The 24,740-nt window shown below is 50.4% G+C and overlaps 1 protein-coding gene across 1 annotated transcript in view; it reads left to right on the top strand.

Annotated features, from left to right (window-relative positions):
- The window catches only part of LOC138249319 (transient receptor potential cation channel subfamily M member 2-like), a 1,037,937-nt gene that overhangs the window by 124,692 nt on the left and 888,505 nt on the right, over window positions 1-24,740 (top strand). Inside the window, exon 4 of the mRNA XM_069203278.1 lies at window positions 9,449-9,457. Within this exon, the coding sequence (XP_069059379.1) occupies window positions 9,449-9,457 (9 nt within the window). The remainder of the gene's footprint in view (window positions 1-9,448; window positions 9,458-24,740) is intronic.

Below are 24,740 nucleotides of genomic sequence, written 5' to 3'. Positions count from 1 at the left end.
AGTGTAGTGTGTGCAGAATCGCTGGGAGAGTAAGAATACAGTAAAGGTAAGTAAATTACCCCCCCCCCCCAGAGCCCAGAAAAGCAAGAGTAAAGTACTGCAAGTTTCCTTAGAACACACTACACCGGGGGCATGGCCGGGCCACGAAACAAGATGGCCGCTTAGAGCGAGAGCTCTGTGCCGAGGCGATCCCGGAGGGGCGACGGGGGCGAGAAGACAGCCGGACAACACACCGGGCCCGGTGCCCCTCCACCCCTACAACAGCGGCGACACGGAATCATGTCCGGGGACCCCGTAGGAGCGGGACGCAAGGCAGGAAACTCGCGACTCGCCCCAGGCGGATAAGGCCTGGCAAAAGGGGCGGAGTCGCATCTTCGGAAGACCGGGGACGGCGTGCCAGCAGCGGCAAGGAGCAAGCTGAACAGGCCGCAGGGACTGCGGGAGCCGTGACGACCCGCATCCATCTCCCTACAACGCCAACAAACACCCGCGGACCTTCGACCCCCCACAGGGAGACGGGGAGACGCAGCAAAGGGGTGCGGCCCCCTCGACAGCTGGGAGAGAAACCCGGCCAGAGAGGTAGGATCGAGTCTCTTCAAAATAAGAACGCATCACCGGAGGCAGAGGCACGACTTCTCCCCTCTTTTCCATCACAGAGGGACAACAAAACCCTCCCGCTGGGATAATAAACCCTCGCCCCCCCCTCCAGACAGCTAATACTGAGGAGGGCAGAGGGGCACGACGGGAGGCACGTGGAGGCGAAGAGACGAGAGGGGTGAGCGACTGGAGGGGCATCGGAGATGAGGAGAGCCAGAGGGAGCCAAGAGAACAGAGATACAGGAGAAGGGAGAGGACTGGCACCAGTGTAAGAAATCAAAGCCTTCATCGCCCCTTATACTTATACTTATACTTAACGCGGGCTACTGACGGGGGCAGCCGAAGAGCCACACATACCCCTGCTCAGAAAGACCTGGAGGAAAGTAAATCAGCCCCTTCCCCCCCCCCCCCCCCCCCCTCCCCCTCAGCTATTCAACGTCAACCACTGAAGAATCAAACTTGGCAGACACAAGTCACAGCTCTCCAACAATAAGGGCCAATGTAGGCTCTACAACGACCCCATGGCAACTCCTTGAATATATCCTTCTCTGCCCCAAAGACATAGACATTGACATTGACAGGCCTCTGCCATTTACAAAAAACGCTAGGAGGATACACTAAAGAGAATGAGGGCAAAAAAGATATACGGAGAACAATAAATAAGTGGACGCGGAGACAGGAGGAGGGAAAGAAAGAGGGGGAAGTCAAGCCTATCACCAGCAACCGAAGACCCAGAAAAATGAGAAGAGACAATATAAATTCGAGACCAGGCTGGCACAGAACATCTATATCCTTATCGGAATCCACGGGGGGAGACTCGGGCCCCACGCGGCCAGACTCTGCAGACAATTGAGGCGATGCCCGGCAAAAAACCAAACCATAAACCTGTCAGCAAGCCTGCACGACAACTATTGTTCTCAGAAGCGCTACAACACAAACGCCTAACCCCCACAAAGATAAACCCTCAAACATCGCCACCTTTAAACGAGTCCACCACGATGTCTGATAAAGATCAACCCACAACTATGGACAGGATACTACAAGAGATCACCTGAGGGGATGAACGCCTCTATAACTTCATTGACACTAGAAACCAAATCCATGTGATCTGACATTGCAGGCTTTCAATCTAGAGTGACAGGGCTAGAGCAACACATGGGATCACTAGAGTCGCAGATCAACACGTCTCAGGGGCGAGAACAAGACTTCCTCTACCTCAGGAGCAAACTAATGGACATGGAGGACAGGAGCCGGAGAGACAATATCCGGGTACTTGGGATCCCGGAAAACGAAGAAGGCTCGGATATGCAGGCTTTTCTGACCTCCACTCTTCCAAAAATGATTTCACTGGACTTTGACCCGCCGCTAGAATTCCAACGGGCACACAGGATAGGCCCAAAACGCTCTGACAACTCCTCAAGGCCCCGCCCAATCATCGCATGCTTGCTGCGGCATAATCAAACCCGACAAATACTCCAAGTAGCACGCAACCACAGCCCTTTCCGAATAGACCAGCACGAGATCCGAATAACCGCCGATTACTCCAAGGAAACCAACGAACGTAGAAAGGCTTTCCTAGCCCTACGACCCCGGCTTCGCAAACTAGAGATGAAATACGGTCTCTTTGACCCTGCAAGAATGTGGGTTACCAAAAATGGAGTATCCAAGGACTTTTATAACCCCGACGAATTGAGACTTTTCCTTGACTCTTTCCAATCCCAGCCTATGGACTCTCTCAACACAGACAGTGAGCATGACATTGTAGGAGGCAGTGATAGGGCTGAAACCCCCCACTCGAGAATGGAATGGAAAAGGCGAAGACGGCTCTACACGACACCGGAGCCAGTCATAGAGGTAGAGACATGGAGAGACTAACCAGATCATATGATGACAGGGGTCAGATTTTACACGCAGTAGTAACCCACACCCAACTATCGGAGAGAGACAAATCCCGCTCCCCTTTAAAGCCTACAACTGGATCTTCTTGAGAAGGTAACGCGACAAGACGACTTGTGGGACTATCGCTAGAGAGTCGAAAATAACAACTATAGACTCCGCGGAAGGATGAGTACCTTTCCAGATCATATGTGTATTACTATTGTAATTGTCTAAGACTGCTAGTATCAATGTTAAAACCAGATACATGAAAAATCTATGTTCTTTATGACTAGAGCCGAGGCCCTATAAAGGAAACCTACCAGTAAATCGTTATTTGCCCTCAGTACACGACAGATGATGATTACTAGAACAGGGATCAGACTCCACCAACTCCCTGTATGTTGAATAAGGGCCCAGTCCCGACCCTATAACCCTATAACAAGGTAACAGGGGCATTAAACAGATAACAAAAAATAAACACTAACTAACTATCATGGAACTTACCTTATATTCCACACACTACAAAATATCTCACGGTAGTAAACAACAAAGTATGTGAAATCTTCCTAATATACACCACACTCGACCAGCGCTGACATTAGAACCGTTTAGCCTCCATTATCACCCCAAGTGATGGGAAAAGACCACGTAAAGATAAATTAATTCCAATACAGGGACACACAATACGATATAACCTGAGACATATCAAAGCTCCCATTACTTGACTTTATTTTATTCTACAATAAGAAAATGGGAAAAAAAATAGAACGCAAGGACATAATACAACATAATACCGCATAACAAAGCGAAATAATATGACATCCTACACTGCCACACCACACCACATTATAACATCACAATGTAAATTATAAACTATTAGCTATTCCTTTCCCCGGATGTTTGTACCTACCCCCATCCTAATCATCGTTACTATCTTAAACTATCATCTACAACAGAACGACTACGATGGTGGCACATACCAAGTAAGACCTTAGTAGGTCAGTATTATGATGTAATAATACACGGCAAGGAGTTTGTAATAGGATGAGATACGCATTATCCTCGCGTAACCCGGGGCTCAGCTACACTCATTACCTATCCTACGACTAATAGAGAGACGCTTGGCATAATGGCTCCTAACATGATAATGTGATAAGATACCAGGATATGTTATGTTGATCAACCTAATATGTCATTGAAACGTTGTAAGGCGAGACGAGACGAGGCAGTGTTATAGTTGAAAAGAAATGCTCAGGAAGTATTATATTATATTGTATTTTGGTATCTTTATGTACCCTTACATATGCGAGAACTGTAATACTCTGTTTGAGCTCTTTCCCCCCTCCTTCGCCCTGCCCCCCCCCCCCCCCCCCCCCCCCCAGCCAGTCTCGGTCTTTCTGTCTGCCCAGTCCCTACTTTAATTTACGACCCTATCCTATGAACTCCTAAACACCCTACGATACCATACAACATCAAGTAATAGGCACAACATCCTAAACACCATACCCCATCAACCCCCAACACCCCCCCCTCCTCTCCAGCGCCGCCCAGGTACTATAGTTATTAACCGACCATTACTTCTGCCAATATACACTTTAGTTATATAATTAATACACTAACCACTAACCACCGATGAACAGACCCACTTCTCGATACATAAACATAAGCACTGCTGTGTACCCCCCCCCCACTCCTCCTTATCACCGACATATCGATAACTGGCTGTCTGTTGTTTCCCCCCTCACCCCCCCGATCGAGATCGCCCGACGGCACGAGAGCTCTGAGAGAAATCGGTCCCGCCGTTTACAGACCTAACGAACGAAGGATGTTGGACTCCTAACCTCCCTCATCCCTATCCTTCTCCACTTCTTCCCCCTAATCGCACGCTCTCTTGCTATGCTCTCAACTTCAACTTCAGCACACGCATCCATCCCTTCCCCCTCCTTCTCCCTCTTTTCTTCTCCCTCTCATTTCTCCTTGTCTTCTTTTCCCCTCATATTTCCCCTCCATCTGGCTCTCGTCCTACTTATATTGCCTCTCTTCCTTCACCCTCTCCTCTCTCTTCTCTTTCTTCTCCAGAGGACTCCCTTGGCCTCCACCAGCTGCTAACCCCCGTATAAAATAAAACACTGTATCATATCGAAACACAACTCCCACTCTAACAACTAAGTCAATATCTCCCACCCTCCCTCCCCCCCCCACCAACACCAACCCCGGAACGAGGGTGCTTACTCACAATTATCCAAGATGTCGAAGTCCCACCCTCAAGCGACGCGACCATTACGTATACTCTCTTGGAATGTACACGGCATGACGAGCTATGTTAAGCGGAAAAAGATACTGTCCTATCTTCAATCCAAAAAAACAGATATAGCTCTGATTCAAGAGACTCACCTTGACACCCTGGAATCCAGTAAACTTAAACGGGATTGGGTAGGGAGGGTTGCCTTCAGCTGCCGTCCAACGAGTCAGGAATCTGGAAGTAACGGGCCCTGCAAATGTGGAGTGGCGATACTAGTGCGTAAATCCCTCCCGGTCACTATCATTAAAACCTGGAATGATACGGAAGGAAGGTATATATTTGCTAAACTAAAACTAGGGGACACTGTTTTATGCGTGGGATCCATTTACGCACCAACCGGCCCAAAACGCCCATTCCTTCTACAGCTAAATCGCCTCCTGACAGAAATCGGAACTACTCGATACATAATCGGGGGAGACTGGAATCTCGTCCAAGACGCCATAATGGATAGGACAGGCCCTGTTGATATATGTAACAATCACGACAGAGCGCTTCTGACAGACCTGACCACCGACGTCGGTCTAGTGGACTGCTGGAGAATACAACACCCGAAAGATAAGGAATATACTTTCCTATCCACCGTCCATGGCACCCAATCGCGTCTGGATTATTTCTTAGTATCACACACTGTAATCCCTCATATACAAGACACCTGCATCCTAGACAGCGGGCTCTCAGATCACTCCCCAATACTAATCCGGATCCAGGTGGGACTCTCCTTCTCTGGTCGTAAACCATGGCGATTGGCTGTACACAGATACCGCTCTCCCCAAGGGAAGGAACAATTAAAAGCTCATGTAGCTACATACATGGCCGAGAATACAGGCACTGTATCCTCAAAAAGGATCCTATGGGCGGCAGCAAAAGCAACCCTAAGAGGGGAATATGATGCGAGACGCAGCACTGGCCAACAAAGACAGAATAGCCCGCCAAACCACCTTAGAGACCACGATACAGGACCTCACTAAACAATATACCGCCCAACCATCCCCTAGGCTGCGACACGCCTTAGAACAGGCCCGCATGGCACACAACGAACTCTATACATCTCAGGCGGAATACGCACTGCAAAAATTGCGAGGCCGCCATTACGAACAAGGGGAAAAAGCAGGTCGCCTCCTAGCGGCGCAGCTCCGACAAAGAGAGGCAGCCTCTGCCATTGCGGCCATAACATCTTCTTCAGGAGCAGTGCTAACTCGCCCACAAGACATTGTAAACGAGTTCGCCAAGTACTACCGACATTTGTACACTCCTGAAACAACGACAGATCAAACACAAATGGAGATATTCCTTACCGCGGCCAATCTACCCCGTCTGTATGAGGCAGGCAGGGCCCTCTTGGACGGTAACATAAGCAAAGAAGAGATAACCCAAGTTATAACAAGCCTCCCCTACCATAAATCTCCAGGAGAGGACGGATTCCCTGCGGAATTCTATAAATGGGCTGGGGAGGAGGCAATAACTGCAGTACATGAAGCACTGACGGAAGCATGTCAAGAAGGCTCCCTGGGCGCTCTATCCAATAAAGCCATGATTGTCATCTTGCCTAAGCCAGGGAGAGACCCCCTTCTCTGCGGCAGTTACCGTCCTATCTCCCTTTTGAATGGGGATGTCAAACTCCTAGCCAGTGTTCTAGCAACGCGGCTCCGCAAGGTGATACCATCATTGATTCACAATACCCAAGTAGGATTTGTACCAGGCCGTACCTCCAGAAATCATATGCGAACTCTTTGCCATACACTGTTAGAATCCATACAATTACCTGACGAAGCCCTAGCCCTGTCCCTAGACGCGGAGAAAGCATTCGACCGCATTGAGTGGTCCTACCTATTCACAACCATGAAGCATTTTGGCCTGGGGGAACAATTTATCTCTAAAGTACGTTTATTATATGACCACCCCACAGCACAGGTTAACTGTGGGGGCATCATGTCAGACCCATTCCCTATTGGAAGGGGCACACGCCAGGGATGCCCCTTGTCGCCACTTCTATTTCTATTGGCCATGGAACTCCTAGCTGCCACCATACGAAATTCTCACCAAATAAAAGGGATCCATATCACCGGGGGCATATCCAAAATCTATCTCTACGCAGACGACATTCTGTTAACAATGTCCGATCTAGAAACCTCGCTCCCAGCACTACTTTCCACTATAGAAGACTTCGCATCCCTATCCAGATATCGGGTAAACTGGGATAAAAGTGAGGCACTACCATTATCCCGCATAACGAAGAGGGCAGCGATACATGGCCTCCAATTCAAATGGACCCCGACCCGCCTTAAATATTTAGGAACGTTCATTAACTGAGGTCTAGAACATATGGTCAGGGACAACATAGACCCCCTTATATCTAAAATAAAACAAGACTTTGCCAAATGGTCCCTACTAGGCCTGTCCATGTGGGGCAGGACACAGGCGGTCAGAATGGTCACCTTACCACGCTTCACATACGTGCTAGGCATGCTTCCCCTACAGATACCTCTTTCCTCACTCCGATTAATAGACGCATCCATAAGGGCCTTCGTCTGGGGCTCCTCACGCCCAAGACTGAAACCTGCAACAATACTGGCACGACGGCCCTACGGAGGATTAGGACTACCCTCGGTAGAACAATACTCTCTGGCCCTACAACTCTCACAGCTAATATATACACTTCCGGATATAGCCGATCCACCGCAATGGGTGATCACAGAGAAACTCCTATATGGACAGTATACGGAGATGGGAGGAACATACGCCGACCATGTTCCCTTAGCTAACCCCATCCTCAAGGCTACAAACACAGCGTGGTGCAGAGCCCATCGACTACTAGGAGTACACCCCTCCCTGCATACTCAGGCTCCCATAGCAGGGAATAAAAGCATTAAAATAGGAGGGAATATTCTCAGATGGCCCCAATGGTCCGAGGCAGGTATCCACAATATATCTCACATAATAGATGGAGATAGCTTCCGCACATTCGCCTCCCTCCAGGAAGAATTCGGTATCCAAAGTAACCAGGAGTGGCGATATCTACAGCTCAAACACTGTATGCGGATAACATTAGGAACCCCCCCGTGGATGCTCAAAACCTCACCCATCGTCACCTATCTTCAGAAATGGGGCCGACAAAAAGGCGTCTTGGCTGGCCTCTATGCCGAATTAACTAACCACCTTTACTCTCAGCCTTTACTTGAACGACTACGCTTAAAGTGGCAGGATATACTAGAGATAACCTACACGGACGAAGAATGGCCAGACATACTAGAAGCCCTCGACAGGGGCGTACGTGAAGCACGCCTGAAATTTTGCCTATTTAAAATCCTTCAGGGGTGGTACTGGACCCCCGTTAAACTCTTCAGGGCAGGGTTGATACCGCACGCGAACTGTTGGAGATGCACAGAGCCATATTGTGACCAACTCCATATTCTATGCCACTGCCCAACGGTACAGTCACTATGGGACGCGGTACGCCTCGCCTTATCGGATTTCATACAGATACCAAAACCGACCCCACCAGCATTTATCATTCTACATGACATTCGCCCGTATCCCTCCCTATCGCGGGCACATAAACGATTAATCCACACGGCGCTTGCCAAGGCCAAAATATGCATACTCCGGCACTGGAGATCTAGCATTGCCCCCACACCCATAGAATGGATGACGGCCATGTATCAAACGGCTACCCATGAACGAGTGATTTATAACCTACAGGACCAAGCAGAACAATTTGCGGAGGTCTGGCGCCCATTCTTGAAGAGACCATGAAGCGGCTGGTGGATGACCAACGGATGACCAATGTTCAATGATCAATGATTAGGGAATATCAATTACCAATCACCCTCTCAGAATCCTAGACCCCGGAAACACATTTAATCTCCTACTGTCCCTTCTCTCTCTCCCTAGCTACGCTCTTCTCTCCCCTTTCTCTCTTTTTTCTCTCTCTCTATCAATCCACAGGCCTCTAATTTTGACATATGCCCGAGACCCTGAACTACCTAACATAGTGTAGGAAGTTGGCTCTGTATGTGCTATTTCAAAGTAAGGAATAGCATGCACAGAGTCCAAGGGTTCCCCTTAGAGGTAAAATAGTGGTAAAAAGAGATAATACTAATGCTCTATTTTGTGGTAGTGTGGTCGAGCAGTAGGCTTATCCATGGAGTAGTGTTAAGCATTTGTTGTACATACACATAGACAATAAATGAGGTACACACACTCAGAGACAAATACAGCCAATAGGTTTTGTATAGAAAAATATCTTTTCTTAGTTTATTTTAAGAACCACAGGTTCAAATTTAACATGTAATATCTTGTTTGAAAGGTATTGCAGGTAAGTACATTAGGAACTTTGAATCGTTTCAATTGCATGTATACTTTTCAAGTTATTCACAAATAGCTATTTTAAAAGTGGACACTTAGTGCAATTTTCACAGTTCCTGGGGGAGGCAAGTTTTTGTTAGTTTTACCAGTTAAGTAAGACACTTACAGGGTTCAGTTCTTGGTCCAAGGTAGCCCACCGTTGGGGGTTCAGAGCAACCCCAAAGTTACCACACCAGCAGCTCAGGGCCGGTCAGGTGCAGAGTTCAAAGTGGTGCCCAAAACGCATAGGCTTCAATGGAGAGAAGGGGGTGCCCCGGTTCCAGTCTGCCAGCAGGTAAGTACCCGCGTCTTCGGAGGGCAGACCAGGGGGGTTTTGTAGGGCACCGGGGGACACACAAGCCCACACAGAAATTTCACCCTCAGCGGCGCGGGGGCGGCCGGGTACAGTGTTAGAACAAGCGTCGGGTTTGCAATGAAAGTCAATGAGAGATCAAGGGATCTCTTCAGCGCTGCAGGCAGGCAAGGGGGGGCTTCCTCGGGGAAACCTCCACTTGGGCAAGGGAGAGGGACTCCTGGGGGTCACTTCTGCAGTGAAAGTCCGGTCCTTCAGGTCCTGGGGGCTGCGGGTGCAGGGTCTTTTCCAGGCGTCGGGACTTAGGTTTCAGAGAGTCGCGGTCAGGGGAAGCCTCGGGATTCCCTCTGCAGGCGGCGCTGTGGGGGCTCAGGGGGGACAGGTTTTGGTACTCACAGTCGTAGAGTAGTCCGGGGGTCCTCCCTGAGGTGTTGGTTCTCCACCAGCCGAGTCGGGGTCGCCGGGTGCAGTGTTGCAAGTCTCACGCTTCTTGCGGGGAGCTTGCAGAGTTCTTTAAAGCTGCTCCTTTGGATAAAGTTGCAGTCTTTTTGGAGCAGGTCCGCTGTCCTCTGGAGTTTCTTGTCGTCGTCGAAGCAGGGCAGTCCTCAGAGGAAAGCAAAATACAAACACTGTGGGATAGCGTAACTGGATGGACGGAATGCGGAACCAATCAAACATTCACCCCAGTCACAGATCTGGGTTTAATCCATCCATTATTTTGCTCACCATGCCACCCCAGTTTGAACCCAGCCATATGCAAATCAGTCTTGACCCTGTTCCACATGGGAACAGTCCAGCCCGAACTGCCAGGCCAGGTTCTCCCTGGACCAGAAACAAGCATCCTGGGACTGGTTTCGGGGTTTCACCCCTCCTCAGCCAGGCTAGCTTGAATCCAGTGGCACAGTGAGCCCGGGACCCACGTCTGGGCATACCCGGCGCACTTAGGGCGGCAAAAGCAAAGCAAAATACAAACGCTGTGGGATAGCGTAACTGGATGGACGGAATGCGGAACCAATCAAACATTCACCCCAGTCACAGATCTGGGTTTAATCCATCCATTATTTTGCTCACCATGCCACCCCAGTTTGAACCCAGCCATATGCAAATCAGTCTTGACCCTGTTCCACATGGGAACAGTCCAGCCCGAACTGCCAGGCCAGGTTCTCCCTGGACCGGAAACAAGCATCCTGGGACTGGTTTCGGGGTTTCACCCCTCCTCAGCCAGGCTAGCTTGAATCCAGTGGCACAGTGAGCCCGGGACCCACGTCTGGGCATACCCGGCGCACTTAGGGCGGCAAAAGCAAAGCAAAATACAAACGCTGTGGGATAGCATAACTGGATGGACGGAATGCGGAACCAATCAAACATTCACCCCAGTCACAGATCTGGGTTTAATCCATCCATTATTTTGCTCACCATGCCACCCCAGTTTGAACCCAGCCATATGCAAATCAGTCTTGACCCTGTTCCACATGGGAACAGTCCAGCCCGAACTGCCAGGCCAGGTTCTCCCTGGACCGGAAACAAGCATCCTGGGACTGGTTTCGGGGTTTCACCCCTCCTAAGCCAGGCTAGCTTGAATCCAGTGGCACAGTGAGCTCGGGACCCACGTCTGGGCATACCCGGCGCACTTAGGGCGGCAAAAGCAAAGCAAAATACAAACGCTGTGGGATAGCGTAACTGGATGGACGGAATGCGGAACCAATCAAACATTCACCCCAGTCACAGATCTGGGTTTAATCCATCCATTATTTTGCTCACCATGCCACCCCAGTTTGAACCCAGCCATATGCAAATCAGTCTTGACCCTGTTCCACATGGGAACAGTCCAGCCCGAACTGCCAGGCCAGGTTCTCCCTGGACCGGAAACAAGCATCCTGGGACTGGTTTCGGGGTTTCACCCCTCCTCAGCCAGGCTAGCTTGAATCCAGTGGCACAGTGAGCCCGGGACCCACGTCTGGGCATACCCGGCGCACTTAGGGCGGCAAAAGCAAAGCAAAATACAAACGCTGTGGGATAGCGTAACTGGATGGACGGAATGCGGAACCAATCAAACATTCACCCCAGTCACAGATCTGGGTTTAATCCATCCATTATTTTGCTCACCATGCCACCCCAGTTTGAACCCAGCCATATGCAAATCAGTCTTGACCATGTTCCACATGGGAACAGTCCAGCCCGAACTGCCAGGCCAGGTTCTCCCTGGACCGGAAACAAGCATCCTGGGACTGGTTTCGGGGTTTCACCCCTCCTCAGCCAGGCTAGCTTGAATCCAGTGGCACAGTGAGCCCGGGACCCACGTCTGGGCATACCCGGCGCACTTAGGGCGGCAAAAGCAAAGCAAAATACAAACGCTGTGGGATAGCGTAACTGGATGGACGGAATGCGGAACCAATCAAACATTCACCCCAGTCACAGATCTGGGTTTAATCCATCCATTATTTTGCTCACCATGCCACCCCAGTTTGAACCCAGCCATATGCAAATCAGTCTTGACCCTGTTCCACATGGGAACAGTCCAGCCCGAACTGCCAGGCCAGGTTCTCCCTGGACCGGAAACAAGCATCCTGGGACTGGTTTCGGGGTTTCACCCCTCCTCAGCCAGGCTAGCTTGAATCCAGTGGCACAGTGAGCCCGGGACCCACGTCTGGGCATACCCGGCACACTTAGGACGGCAAAAGCAAAGCAAAATACAAACGCTGTGGGATAGCGTAACTGGATGGACGGAATGCGGAACCAATCAAACATTCACCCCAGTCACAGATCTGGGTTTAATCCATCCATTATTTTGCTCACCATGCCACCCCAGTTTGAACCCAGCCATATGCAAATCAATCTTGACCCTGTTCCACATGGGAACAGTCCAGCCCGAACTGCCAGGCCAGGTTCTCCCTGGACCGGAAACAAGCATCCTGGGACTGGTTTCGGGGTTTCACCCCTCGTCAGCCAGGCTAGCTTGAATCCAGTGGCACAGTGAGCCCGGGACCCACGTCTGGGCATACCCGGCGCACTTAGGGCGGCAAAAGCAAAGCAAAATACAAACGCTGTGGGATAGCGTAACTGGATGGACGGAATGCGGAACCAATCAAACATTCACCCCAGTCACAGATCTGGGTTTAATCCATCCATTATTTTGCTCACCATGCCACCCCAGTTTGAACCCAGCCATATGCAAATCAGTCTTGACCCTGTTCCACATGGGAACAGTCCAGCCCGAACTGCCAGGCCAGGTTCTCCCTGGACCGGAAACAAGCATCCTGGGACTGGTTTCGGGGTTTCACCCCTCCTCAGCCAGGCTAGCTTGAATCCAGTGGCACAGTGAGCCCGGGACCCACGTCTGGGCATACCCGGCGCACTTAGGGCGGCAAAAGCAAAGCAAAATACAAACGCTGTGGGATAGCGTAACTGGATGGACGGAATGCGGAACCAATCAAACATTCACCCCAGTCACAGATCTGGGTTTAATCCATCCATTATTTTGCTCACCATGCCACCCCAGTTTGAACCCAGCCATATGCAAATCAGTCTTGACCCTGTTCCACATGGGAACAGTCCAGCCCGAACTGCCAGGCCAGGTTCTCCCTGGACCGGAAACAAGCATCCTGGGACTGGTTTCGGGGTTTCACCCCTCCTCAGCCAGGCTAGCTTGAATCCAGTGGCACAGTGAGCCCGGGACCCACGTCTGGGCATACCCGGCGCAGTTAGGGCGGCAAAAGCAAAGCAAAATACAAACGCTGTGGGATAGCGTAACTGGATGGACGGAATGCGGAACCAATCAAACATTCACCCCAGTCACAGATCTGGGTTTAATCCATCCATTATTTTGCTCACCATGCCACCCCAGTTTGAACCCAGCCATATGCAAATCAGTCTTGACCCTGTTCCACATGGGAACAGTCCAGCCCGAACTGCCAGGCCAGGTTCTCCCTGGACCGGAAACAAGCATCCTGGGACTGGTTTCGGGGTTTCACCCCTCCTCAGCCAGGCTAGCTTGAATCCAGTGGCACAGTGAGCCCGGGACCCACGTCTGGGCATACCCGGCGCACTTAGGGCGGCAAAAGCAAAGCAAAATACAAACGCTGTGGGATAGCGTAACTGGATGGACAGAATGCGGAACCAATCAAACATTCACCCCAGTCACAGATCTGGGTTTAATCCATCCATTATTTTGCTCACCATGCCACCCCAGTTTGAACCCAGCCATATGCAAATCAGTCTTGACCCTGTTCCACATGGGAACAGTCCAGCCCGAACTGCCAGGCCAGGTTCTCCCTGGACCGGAAACAAGCATCCTGGGACTGGTTTCGGGGTTTCACCCCTCCTCAGCCAGGCTAGCTTGAATCCAGTGGCACAGTGAGCCCGGGACCCACGTCTGGGCATACCCGGCGCACTTAGGGCGGCAAAAGCAAAGCAAAATACAAACGCTGTGGGATAGCGTAACTGGATGGACGGAATGCGGAACCAATCAAACATTCACCCCAGTCACAGATCTGGGTTTAATCCATCCATTATTTTGCTCACCATGCCACCCCAGTTTGAACCCAGCCATATGCAAATCAGTCTTGACCCTGTTCCACATGGGAACAGTCCAGCCCGAACTGCCAGGCCAGGTTCTCCCTGGACCGGAAACAAGCATCCTGGGACTGGTTTCGGGGTTTCACCCCTCCTCAGCCAGGCTAGCTTGAATCCAGTGGCACAGTGAGCCCGGGACCCATGTCTGGGCATACCCGGCGCACTTAGGGCGGCAAAAGCAAAGCAAAATACAAACGCTGTGGGATAGCGTAACTGGATGGACGGAATGCGGAACCAATCAAACATTCACCCCAGTCACAGATCTGGGTTTAATCCATCCATTATTTTGCTCACCATGCCACCCCAGTTTGAACCCAGCCATATGCAAATCAGTCTTGACCCTGTTCCACATGGGAACAGTCCAGCCCGAACTGCCAGGCCAGGTTCTCCCTGGACCGGAAACAAGCATCCTGGGACTGGTTTCGGAGTTTCACCCCTCCTCAGCCAGGCTAGCTTGAATCCAGTGGCACAGTGAGCCCGGGACCCACGTCTGGGCATACCCGGCGCACTTAGGGCGGCAAAAGCAAAGCAAAGCAAAATAGAAACGCTCAGAGGAGTCAGAGGTCGCTGGTCCCTTTGGAAGGCGTCGCTGGAGCAGAGTTCTTTGGAAGGCAGGAGACAGGCCGGTGAGTTTCTGGAGCCAAGGCAGTTGTTGTCTTCTGGTCTTCCTCTGCAGGGGTTTTCAGCTAGGCAGTCCTTCTTCTTGTTGTTGCAGGAATCTGACTCTTTAGGTTCAGGGAAGCCCTTAAATACTAAATTTAAGGGCGTGTTTAGGTCTGGGGGGTTAGTAGCCAATGGCTACTAGCCCTGAGGGTGGGTACACCCTCTTTGTGCCTCCTCCCAAGGGGAGGGGGTCACATCCCTAATCCTATTGGGGGAATCCTCCATCTGCAAGATGGAGGATTTCTAAAAGTTAGAGTCACCTCAGCTCAGGACACGTTAGGGGCTGTCCTGACTGGCCAGTGACTCCTCCTTGTTATTCTCATTATTTTCTCCGGCCTTGCCGCCAAAAGTGGGGGCCGGGGCCGGAGGGGGCGGGCAACTCCACTAGCTGGAGTGTCCTGCGGTGCTGTGACAAAGGGGTGAGCCTTTGAGGCTCACCGCCAGGTGTTACAGCTCCTGCCTGGGGGAGGTGTTAGCATCTCCAACCAGTGCAGGCTTTGTTACTGGCCTCAGAGTGACAAAGGCACTCTCCCCATGGGGCCAGCAACATGTCTCTAGTGTGGCAGGCTGCTGGAACCAGTCAGCCTACACAGATAGTCGGTTAAGTTTCAGGGGGCACCTCTAAGGTGCCCTCTGTGGTGTATTTTACAATAAAATGTACACTGGCATCAGTGTGCATTTATTGTGCTGAGAAGTTTGATACCAAACTTCCCAGTTTTCAGTGTAGCCATTATGGTGCTGTGGAGTTCGTGTTTGACAGACTCCCAGACCATATACTCTTATGGCTACCCTGCACTTACAATGTCTAAGGTTTTGCTTAGACACTGTAGGGGCACAGTGCTCATGCACTGGTGCCCTCACCTATGGTATAGTGCACCCTGCCTTAGGGCTGTAAGGCCTGCTAGAGGGGTGTCTTACCTATACTGCATAGGCAGTGAGAGGCTGGCATGGCACCCTGAGGGGAGTGCCATGTCGACTTACTCAGTTTGTTCTCACTAGCACACACAAGCTGGTAAGCAGTGTGTTTTTGCTGAGTGAGGGGTCTCTAGGGTGGCATAATACATGCTGCAGCCCTTAGAGACCTTCCCTGGCATCAGGGCCCTTGATACCAGAGGTACCAGTTACAAGGGACTTATCTGGAGGCCAGGGTGTGCCAATTGTGGAATCAATGGTACATTTTAGGTGAAAGAACACTGGTGCTGGGGCCTGGTTAGCAGGGTCCCAGCACACTTCTCAGTCAAGTCAGCATCAGTATCAGGCAAAAAGTGGGGGGTAACTGCAACAGGGAGCCATTTCTTTACACAAGCCCCCCCCCAGCCCACAGGCCAGGTGACTCAGCCAAAGCTGGGAGAGTCTTCCTAGTCTGGGAGGCGAGGAAGAGTAGAGGAAATAGGCTGGTTTGTTGCAGGGCCTACTCTGCCTTACATCCTCCTGCTCAGGTCATTCCCTCTGGGGAACTGACCCACTTCCACAGTGATAGGACCTAGTCTGAATTGCCTCTTGTCTGTGTCTTTAATGTCTCCACCCATTCTCTCTATTTTGGGGTTAGAGGTATCCACCTCTGCTAGTCTTATTTTAGCCAGGGTCACCCCTAGCTTACCCGAAGAGGTTACCCAGAGCTGGAGTAACCCCACCATGACCAACAGGGTCAGGGGGCCTAATTTGCTATTTGGCATGGGGTCTGACCACCATGCCAAGGATAGTGCAGCCATAAAGGCTAACACCCAGCAGAGGCCACTGACAGCTGTCAGTGCCCAGAACCACACCTTTAGCTCTTCACCTACAAGGGAAGGGGCTAAGTTACAGGCTTCTTTGGGTTCAGGGTGCCTGTCTGCTGTATTGGAGTGGGGGGTTACCACAGCTTGTAGTAAACACCCTTCTTCCACTCTTTCTTCTGTTAGCTGAGGGGCCACCCACTCAGACTTAACAGTTGCCTGACTAGCCAGGACTTCTTGTGGGTCAGGTTGGACTTTATCAGAGCCACTTTTGGGGTTCTCCCCTACTGGAGCAGAATCTCCTTGGCTGGCTGGAACCTTGGCTAAAGGTTGTCCACCTTTCCTACTCTGTTTCCTTTTCTTTTTCTTCTGGGGCCTACTTGCATTTACTGCAGAGGCAGGCACTCCAGAATCCTTGGGAGAGGACTGGCACTGGACCAGTTCCTCTCTTGGGCTCTGACTAACCTCTGGGTAGTCATTTCCAAGGAGACAATCAAGGGGGAGGTCTGTACTGACTACCACCCTTCTCCAGCTAAAAGTCACCCACTTCTATGGGCACAAAAGCCACAGGCCTATCAGTGACCCTGTCTGGGCTAACTCTTACTCTGGCCATCTCACCTGGGATGTACTGGTTTGAGAACACCAGCCTGTCATGCACAATAGTGTGACTGGCACAAGTGTCTCTCAGGGCAGTGGCTGGGATTCCATTCACCTGTAGGTGGTGGAAGTGTCTACTTCCCTCTGGAATCTCCAACTCACCTGTTGGGCCCTTTTTCCAGTTGAAGGCTATGAAGACCTCCTCATCTGAGGAGTCATCTCCAATGGCTACACTGGTTACCCCTGGGATTTTGCTAGGGGGTTTGTTTTTGGGACAAGAAGTGTCCTTGGTGTGGTGCCCTGTCTGTTTACAGTTATGGCACCATGCCTTAGTGGCATCCCAGCTCTTACCCTGGTACCCACCTTTGTTTTGGGTTGTGTCTCTGGGCCCACCCACCTGGTCTGGCTTTTGGGGGCCTACAGGGGACTCTTTTTCTTTGTTTCTAGTGTCACCCACTTTCTCCTGGGGAGGCTTTGTAACCCCTTTCTTTTGGTCACCCGCAGTGGAAGTTTTGGTTACCCTAGTCTTGACCCAGTGGTCTGCCTTCTTTCCCAATTCTTGGGGAGAAATTGGACCTAGGTCTACCAGATACTGATGCAACTTTTCATTGAAGCAGTTACTTAAAATGTGTTCTTTCATAAACAAATTATAAAGCCCAACATAGTCATACACTTCATTTCCAGTTACCCAACCATCCAGTGTTTTCACTGAGTAGTCAACATAATCAACCCAGGTCTGGCTCGAGGATTTTTGAGCCCCCCTGAATCTAATCCTATACTCCTCAGTGGAGAATCCAAAGCTCTCAATCAGGGTACCCTTCATGAGGTCATAAGATTCTGCATCTTTTTTAGAGAGTGTGAGGAGTCTATCCCTACACTTTCCTGTGAACATTTCCCAAAGGAGAGCACCCCAGTGAGATTTGTTCACTTTTCTGGTTTCACAAGCCCTCTCAAAAGCTGTGAACCATTTGGTGATGTCATCACCATCTTCTTATTTAGTTACAATCCCTTTGGGGATTTTCAACATGTCAGGAGAATCTCTGACCCTAGTTATGTTGCTGCCACCATTGATGGGTCCTAGGCCCATCTCTTGTCTTTCCCTTTCTATGGCTAGGATCTGTTTTTCCAAAGCCAATCTTTTGGCCATCCTGGCTAACTGGATGTCCTCTTCACTGGAGTTATCCTCAGTGATTTCAGAGAGGCTGGACCCTCCTGTGAGGGAGCCAGCATCTCTGACTATTATTTTTGGAGTCAGGGCTTGAGAAGCCCTGTTCTCCCTAGATAGGACTGGTGGAGGGGATTCTTCCTCCAGTTCACTATCATCCTCCTCTGTGTTATCCACAGAGGGGTTGGCTCTATCATACTCTGCCAACAGCTCCTGGAGCTGTACTTTGGTAGGTCTGGAGCCCATTGTTATTTTTCTTATGTTACAGAGTGACCTTAGCGCTTTCATCTGGAGATGGAGGTAAGGTGTGGTGTCGAGTTCCACCACATTCATCTCTGTACTAGACATTATTCTTCTAAAAGTTGGAATGTTTTTAAGAATCTAAAACTAGTTCTAGAATCTAATTCAAACTTCTACAAACTTTTAAACTCTAAAAGAAATGCTAACAGGGACTAACACAAGGCCCTAGCAGGACTTTAAAGAATTTAGAAAACTTTTCAAATTGCAAAAATCAATTTCTAATGACAATTTTGGAATTTGTCGTGTGATCAGGTATTGGCTGAGTAGTCCAGCAAATGCAAAGTCTTGTACCCCACCGCTGATCCACCAATGTAGGAAGTTGGCTCTGTATGTGCTATTTCAAAGTAAGGAATAGCATGCACAGAGTCCAAGGGTTCCCCTTAGAGGTAAAATAGTGGTAAAAAGAGATAATACTAATGCTCTATTTTGTGGTAGTGTGGTCGAGCAGTAGGCTTATCCAAGGAGTAGTGTTAAGCATTTGTTGTACATACACATAGACAATAAATGAGGTACACACACTCAGAGACAAATCCAGCCAATAGGTTTTGTATAGAAAAATATATTTTCTTTTATTTTAAGAACCACAGGTTCAAATTTAACATGTAATATCTTGTTTGAAAGGTATTGCAGGTAAGTACATTAGGAACTTTGAATCGTTTCAATTGCATGTATACTTTTCAAGTTATTCACAAATAGCTATTTTAAAAGTGGACACTTAGTGCAATTTTCACAGTTCCTGGGGGAGGCAAGTTTTTGTTAGTTTTACCAGGTAAGTAAGACACTTACAGGGTTCAGTTCTTGGTCCAAGGTAGCCCACCGTTGGGGGTTCAGAGCAACCCCAAAGTTACCACACCAGCAGCTCAGGGCCGGTCAGGTGCAGAGTTCAAAGTGGTGCCCAAAACGCATAGGCTTCAATGAAGAGAAGGGGGTGCCCCGGTTCCAGTCTGCCAGCAGGTAAGTACCCGCGTCTTCGGAGGGCAGACCAGGGGGGTTTTGTAGGGCACCGGGGGGGACACAAGCCCACACAAAAATTTCACCCTCAGCGGCGCGGGGGCGGCCGGGTGCAGTGTTAGAACAAGCGTCGGGTTTGCAATGAAAGTCAATGAGAGATCAAGGGATCTCTTCAGCGCTGCAGGCAGGCAAGGGGGGGCTTCCTCGGGGAAACCTCCACTTGGGCAAGGGAGAGGGACTCCTGGGGGTCACTTCTGCAGTGAAAGTCCGGTCCTTCAGGTCCTGGGGGCTGCGGGTGCAGGGTCTTTTCCAGGCGTCGGGACTTAGGTTTCAGAGAGTCGCGGTCAGGGGAAGCCTCGGGATTCCCTCTGCAGGCGGCGCTGTGGGGGCTCAGGGGGGACAGGTTTTGGTACTCACAGTCGTAGAGTAGTCCGGGGGTCCTCCCTGAGGTGTTGGTTCTCCACCAGCCGAGTCGGGGTCGCCGGGTGCAGTGTTGCAAGTCTCACGCTTCTTGCGGGGAGCTTGCAGAGTTCTTTAAAGCTGCTCCTTTGGATAAAGTTGCAGTCTTTTTGGAGCAGGTCCGCTGTCCTCGGGAGTTTCTTGTCGTCGTCGAAGCAGGGCAGTCCTCAGAGGAGTCAGAGGTCGCTGGTCCCTTTGGAAGGCGTCGCTGGAGCAGAGTTCTTTGGAAGGCAGGAGACAGGCCGGTGAGTTTCTGGAGCCAAGGCAGTTGTTGTCTTCTGGTCTTCCTCTGCAGGGGTTTTCAGCTAGGCAGTCCTTCTTCTTGTTGTTGCAGGAATCTGACTCTTTAGGTTCAGGGAAGCCCTTAAATACTAAATTTAAGGGCGTGTTTAGGTCTGGGGGGTTAGTAGCCAATGGCTACTAGCCCTGAGGGTGGGTACACCCTCTTTGTGCCTCCTCCCAAGGGGAGGGGGTCACATCCCTAATCCTATTGGGGGAATCCTCCATCTGCAAGATGGAGGATTTCTAAAAGTTAGAGTCACCTCAGCTCAGGACACGTTAGGGGCTGTCCTGACTGGCCAGTGACTCCTCCTTGTTATTCTCATTATTTTCTCCGGCCTTGCCGCCAAAAGTGGGGGCCGGAGGGGGCGGGCAACTCCACTAGCTGGAGTGTCCTGCGGTGCTGTGACAAAGGGGTGAGCCTTTGAGGCTCACCGCTAGGTGTTACAGCTCCTGCCTGGGGGAGGTGTTAGCATCTCCAACCAGTGCAGGCTTTGTTACTGGCCTCAGAGTGACAAAGGCACTCTCCCCATGGGGCCAGCAACATGTCTCTAGTGTGGCAGGCTGCTGGAACCAGTCAGCCTACACAGATAGTCGGTTAAGTTTCAGGGGGCACCTCTAAGGTGCCCTCTGTGGTGTATTTTACAATAAAATGTACACTGGCATCAGTGTGCATTTATTGTGCTGAGAAGTTTGATACCAAACTTCCCAGTTTTCAGTGTAGCCATTATGGTGCTGTGGAGTTCGTGTTTGACAGACTCCCAGACCATATACTCTTATGGCTACCCTGCACTTACAATGTCTAAGGTTTTGCTTAGACACTGTAGGGGCACAGTGCTCATGCACTGGTGCCCTCACCTATGGTATAGTGCACCCTGCCTTAGGGCTGTAAGGCCTGCTAGAGGGGTGTCTTACCTATACTGCATAGGCAGTGAGAGGCTGGCATGGCACCCTGAGGGGAGTGCCATGTCGACTTACTCAGTTTGTTCTCACTAGCACACACAAGCTGGTAAGCAGTGTGTTTTTGCTGAGTGAGGGGTCTCTATGGTGGCATAATACATGCTGCAGCCCTTAGAGACCTTCCCTGGCATCAGGGCCCTTGGTACCAGAGGTACCAGTTACAAGGGACTTATCTGGAGGCCAGGGTGTGCCAATTGTGGAATCAATGGTACATTTTAGGTGAAAGAACACTGGTGCTGGGGCCTGGTTAGCAGGGTCCCAGCACACTTCTCAGTCAAGTCAGCATCAGTATCAGGCAAAAAGTGGGGGGTAACTGCAACAGGGAGCCATTTCTTTACACATAGTAATACAAGTCGCTTCCTAACATAAACAAGGACGGAGAAATCAACTCATATAAGACTCTCTAACCGACCTCACCATATCTAACATACATACTATCTACCCCTAGATAATAACTTGCTACAGACGGAGAAGTACAGAACGATTTACTCTTCGGCCTGAACAAGCTAGTCTCAGGATACAAAGACCCCCTGCCTAACCCGAGTCTCTTCATCTTACATCCCCCCCGAGATTACCCTTCCTCTTTCTTCCTCTTTCTTCCCCTTCTCTCCCCCTCCCCATTTCATATGACTATTTCGTCTCTCCCCTATACCAAGATCAACCCCCCCCACACAACCCTATCCTCGCTCCTCCTCCCCTTACCACCCCCCCCACCTGTTTTCCCTTTTTCTTTAAAATAAGGGTACAAAACTCAACTATGCAACTGGGAATTTTTACTTGCCTGACAGTACATGCATATATGCTCACAATGGAAATAATTGTGGTAAAAGAACAAAAACAATGTTTTGAAATCTAAACAGTTTGTTTATATGCTGTATGTACCGCCTTATATATTCTTAATAAAACTTTTGAAACTTAAAAAAAAAAAAAAAAGAACACACTACACCTCGTTTTGGGGATTTTGCAGCAGCCAACCAAGTCTGCAAAGAACAACTGCTGGATTATTGGGTACCTTGTGGTACTTGCACCTTGTGGCAAGTCCAGTGATCCCTTATTTGTAGAATAAAGGTGTTTCTAGCAGCTTAGGCTGATGGAGATAGCTATGGCGAAACAGCTAAGGCTGAACTAGGAGACATGCAAAGCTCCTACTATACCACTTATATCATATAGCACAATATCATAAGAAAAGACAATACTCAGAGTTACTCAAAATAAAGGTACTTTATTTTAGTGACAATATGCCAAAAGTATCTCAGAGGATACCCTCACTTAGGAGGTAAGTAATATACACAAATGATATGTACACAAACCCAAAACAGGTAAGTAACAGTAAGGAAAGTAGTGCAAACAATGTAGTATCACAATAAGATGCAATAGGTAAACATAGGTCCAGGGGCAACACAAACCATATACTCCAAAAGTGGAATGCGAATCACAAATGGCCCCCAGACCTATGGGAGGTTGTAGAGGGTCGCTGGGACTGTGAGAAAACAGTAAGGGTGTCCAAAATACCCCACCCCAAGACCCTGAAATGTAGGGGTAAAGTTACCATACTACCTGAGAAAGACACAATAGTTGTGATAGGGGATTCTGCAAGAACCACAAGCACCAGCAAAACACTGAAGACGGATTCCTGGACCTGAGGACCTGTAAAGGAAGGGGACCAAGTCCAAGAGTCACGAAAGTGTCCGGGGGGGCAGGTGCCCACTAAACCCCGGATGAAGGTGCAAAAGGGCTGCCTCCGGGTGGAAGAAGCCGAAGATTCTGCAACAATGAAAAGGGCTAGGAACTTCTCCTTTGGATGGAAGATGTCCCACAGCGTGCTGGATGTTGCAGAAGTGTTTCCTGGCAGGAATACCGCAAACAAGCCTTGCTAGCTGCAAGAGTCGCAGTTGAGGATTTTGGGTGCTGCTGGGGACCAGGAAGGACCAGGATGTCGCCCCTTGGAGGAGGAGCACCCGCGCAGTACCGGAGCAGGCACTTAGAAGATCTGTGAACTCAGAGTCACAAAAGGAGGGTCCCACGACGTCGGAGTCCAACTCAGCGAGTTGGGCAATGCAGGACGGAGTGCTGGGGACCCAGGCTAGGCTTTGCACAAAGGAATCCTTGGAGAAGTGCACAGAAGCCGGAGCAGTACACAGGTTTGCTGTCTGGTGTGGGGAGGCAAGGACTTACCTCCACCAAATTTGGACAGAAGGGCCACTGGACTGTGGGAGACACTTGGACCCAGCTCCTGTGTTCCACGGACCACGCTCGTCAGGATGAGAGGGGACCCAGAGGACCGGTGATGCAGACGTTTGGTGCCTGCACTGGCAGGGGGAAGATTCCGTCGACCCACGGGAGAGTTCTTCTTGGCTTCCAGTGCAGGGTGAAGGCAGACAGCCCCCAGAGCATGCACCACCAGGAAACAGTTGAGAAAGCCGGCAGGATGAGGCGCTACAATGTTGCTGGCAGTCGTCTTGCTACTTTGTTGCGGTTTTGCAGGCGTCCTGGAGCAGTCAGTGGTCGATCCTTTGCAGAAGTCGAAGAGGGAAGTGCAGAGGAACTCTGGTGAGCTCTTGCATTCGTTATCTGAGGAATAGCCCAGAGGAGAGACCCTAAATAGCCAGAAAAGGAGGTTTGGCTACCAAGAAAGGAGGTTTGGCTACCATGAGAGGTAAGCACCTATCAGGAAGGGTCTCTGACGAAACCTGCTTGCACTGGCCACTCAGAGCAGTCCAGTGTGCCCCCAACACCTCTGAATCCAAGATGGCAGAGTTCTGGGACACACTGGAGGAGCTCTGGGCACCTCCCCTGGGAGGTACTGGTCAGGGGAGTGGTCACTCCCCATTCCTTTGTCCAGTTTCGCGCCAGAGCAGGGCTGGGGGATCCCTGAACTGGTGTAGACTTGGTTATGCAGAGATGGGCACCATCTGTGCCCATCAAAGCATTTCCAGAGGCTGGGGGAGGCTACTCCTCCGCAGCCCTTCACACCTATTTCCAAAGGGAGAGGGTGTAACACCCTCTCTCAGAGGAAATCCTTTGTTCTGCCTTCCTGGGTTGGGGCTGCCCAGACCCCAGGAGGGTAGAATCCTGTCTGAGGGGTTGGCAGCAGCAGCAGCTGCAGTGGAAACCCCGGAAAGGCAGTTTGGCAGTACCCGGGTACTGTGCTAGAGACCCGGGGGATCATGGAATTGTCCCCCCCAACACCCGAATGGTATTGGGGTGACAATTCCATGATCTTAGACATGTTACATGGCCATGTTCGGAGTTACCATTGTGACGCTATACATAGGTGGTGACCTATGTATAGTGCACGCGTGTAATGCTGTCTCCGCACTCACAAAGTCCAGGGAATTTGCCCTGAACGATGTGGGGGCACCTTGGCTAGTGCCAGGGTGCCCACACACTAAGTAACTTGCCACCCAACCTTCACTAAGTGAAGGTTAGACATATAGGTGACTTATAAGTTACTTATGTGCAGTGAAAAATGGCTGTGAAATAACGTGGACGTTATTTCACTCAGGCTGCAGTGGCAGGCCTGTGTAAGAATTGTCTGAGCTCCCTGTGGGTGGCAAAAGAAATGCTGCAGCCCATAGGGATCTCCTGGAAACCCAATACCCTGGGTACCTAAGTACCATATACAAGGGAATTATATGGGTGAAC

Source organism: Pleurodeles waltl, chromosome 8 (assembly GCF_031143425.1).
Source record: "Pleurodeles waltl isolate 20211129_DDA chromosome 8, aPleWal1.hap1.20221129, whole genome shotgun sequence".
Classification (NCBI taxonomy): Eukaryota; Metazoa; Chordata; class Amphibia; order Caudata; family Salamandridae; genus Pleurodeles; species Pleurodeles waltl.
This window is presented reverse-complemented; position numbering and strand designations above follow the sequence as displayed.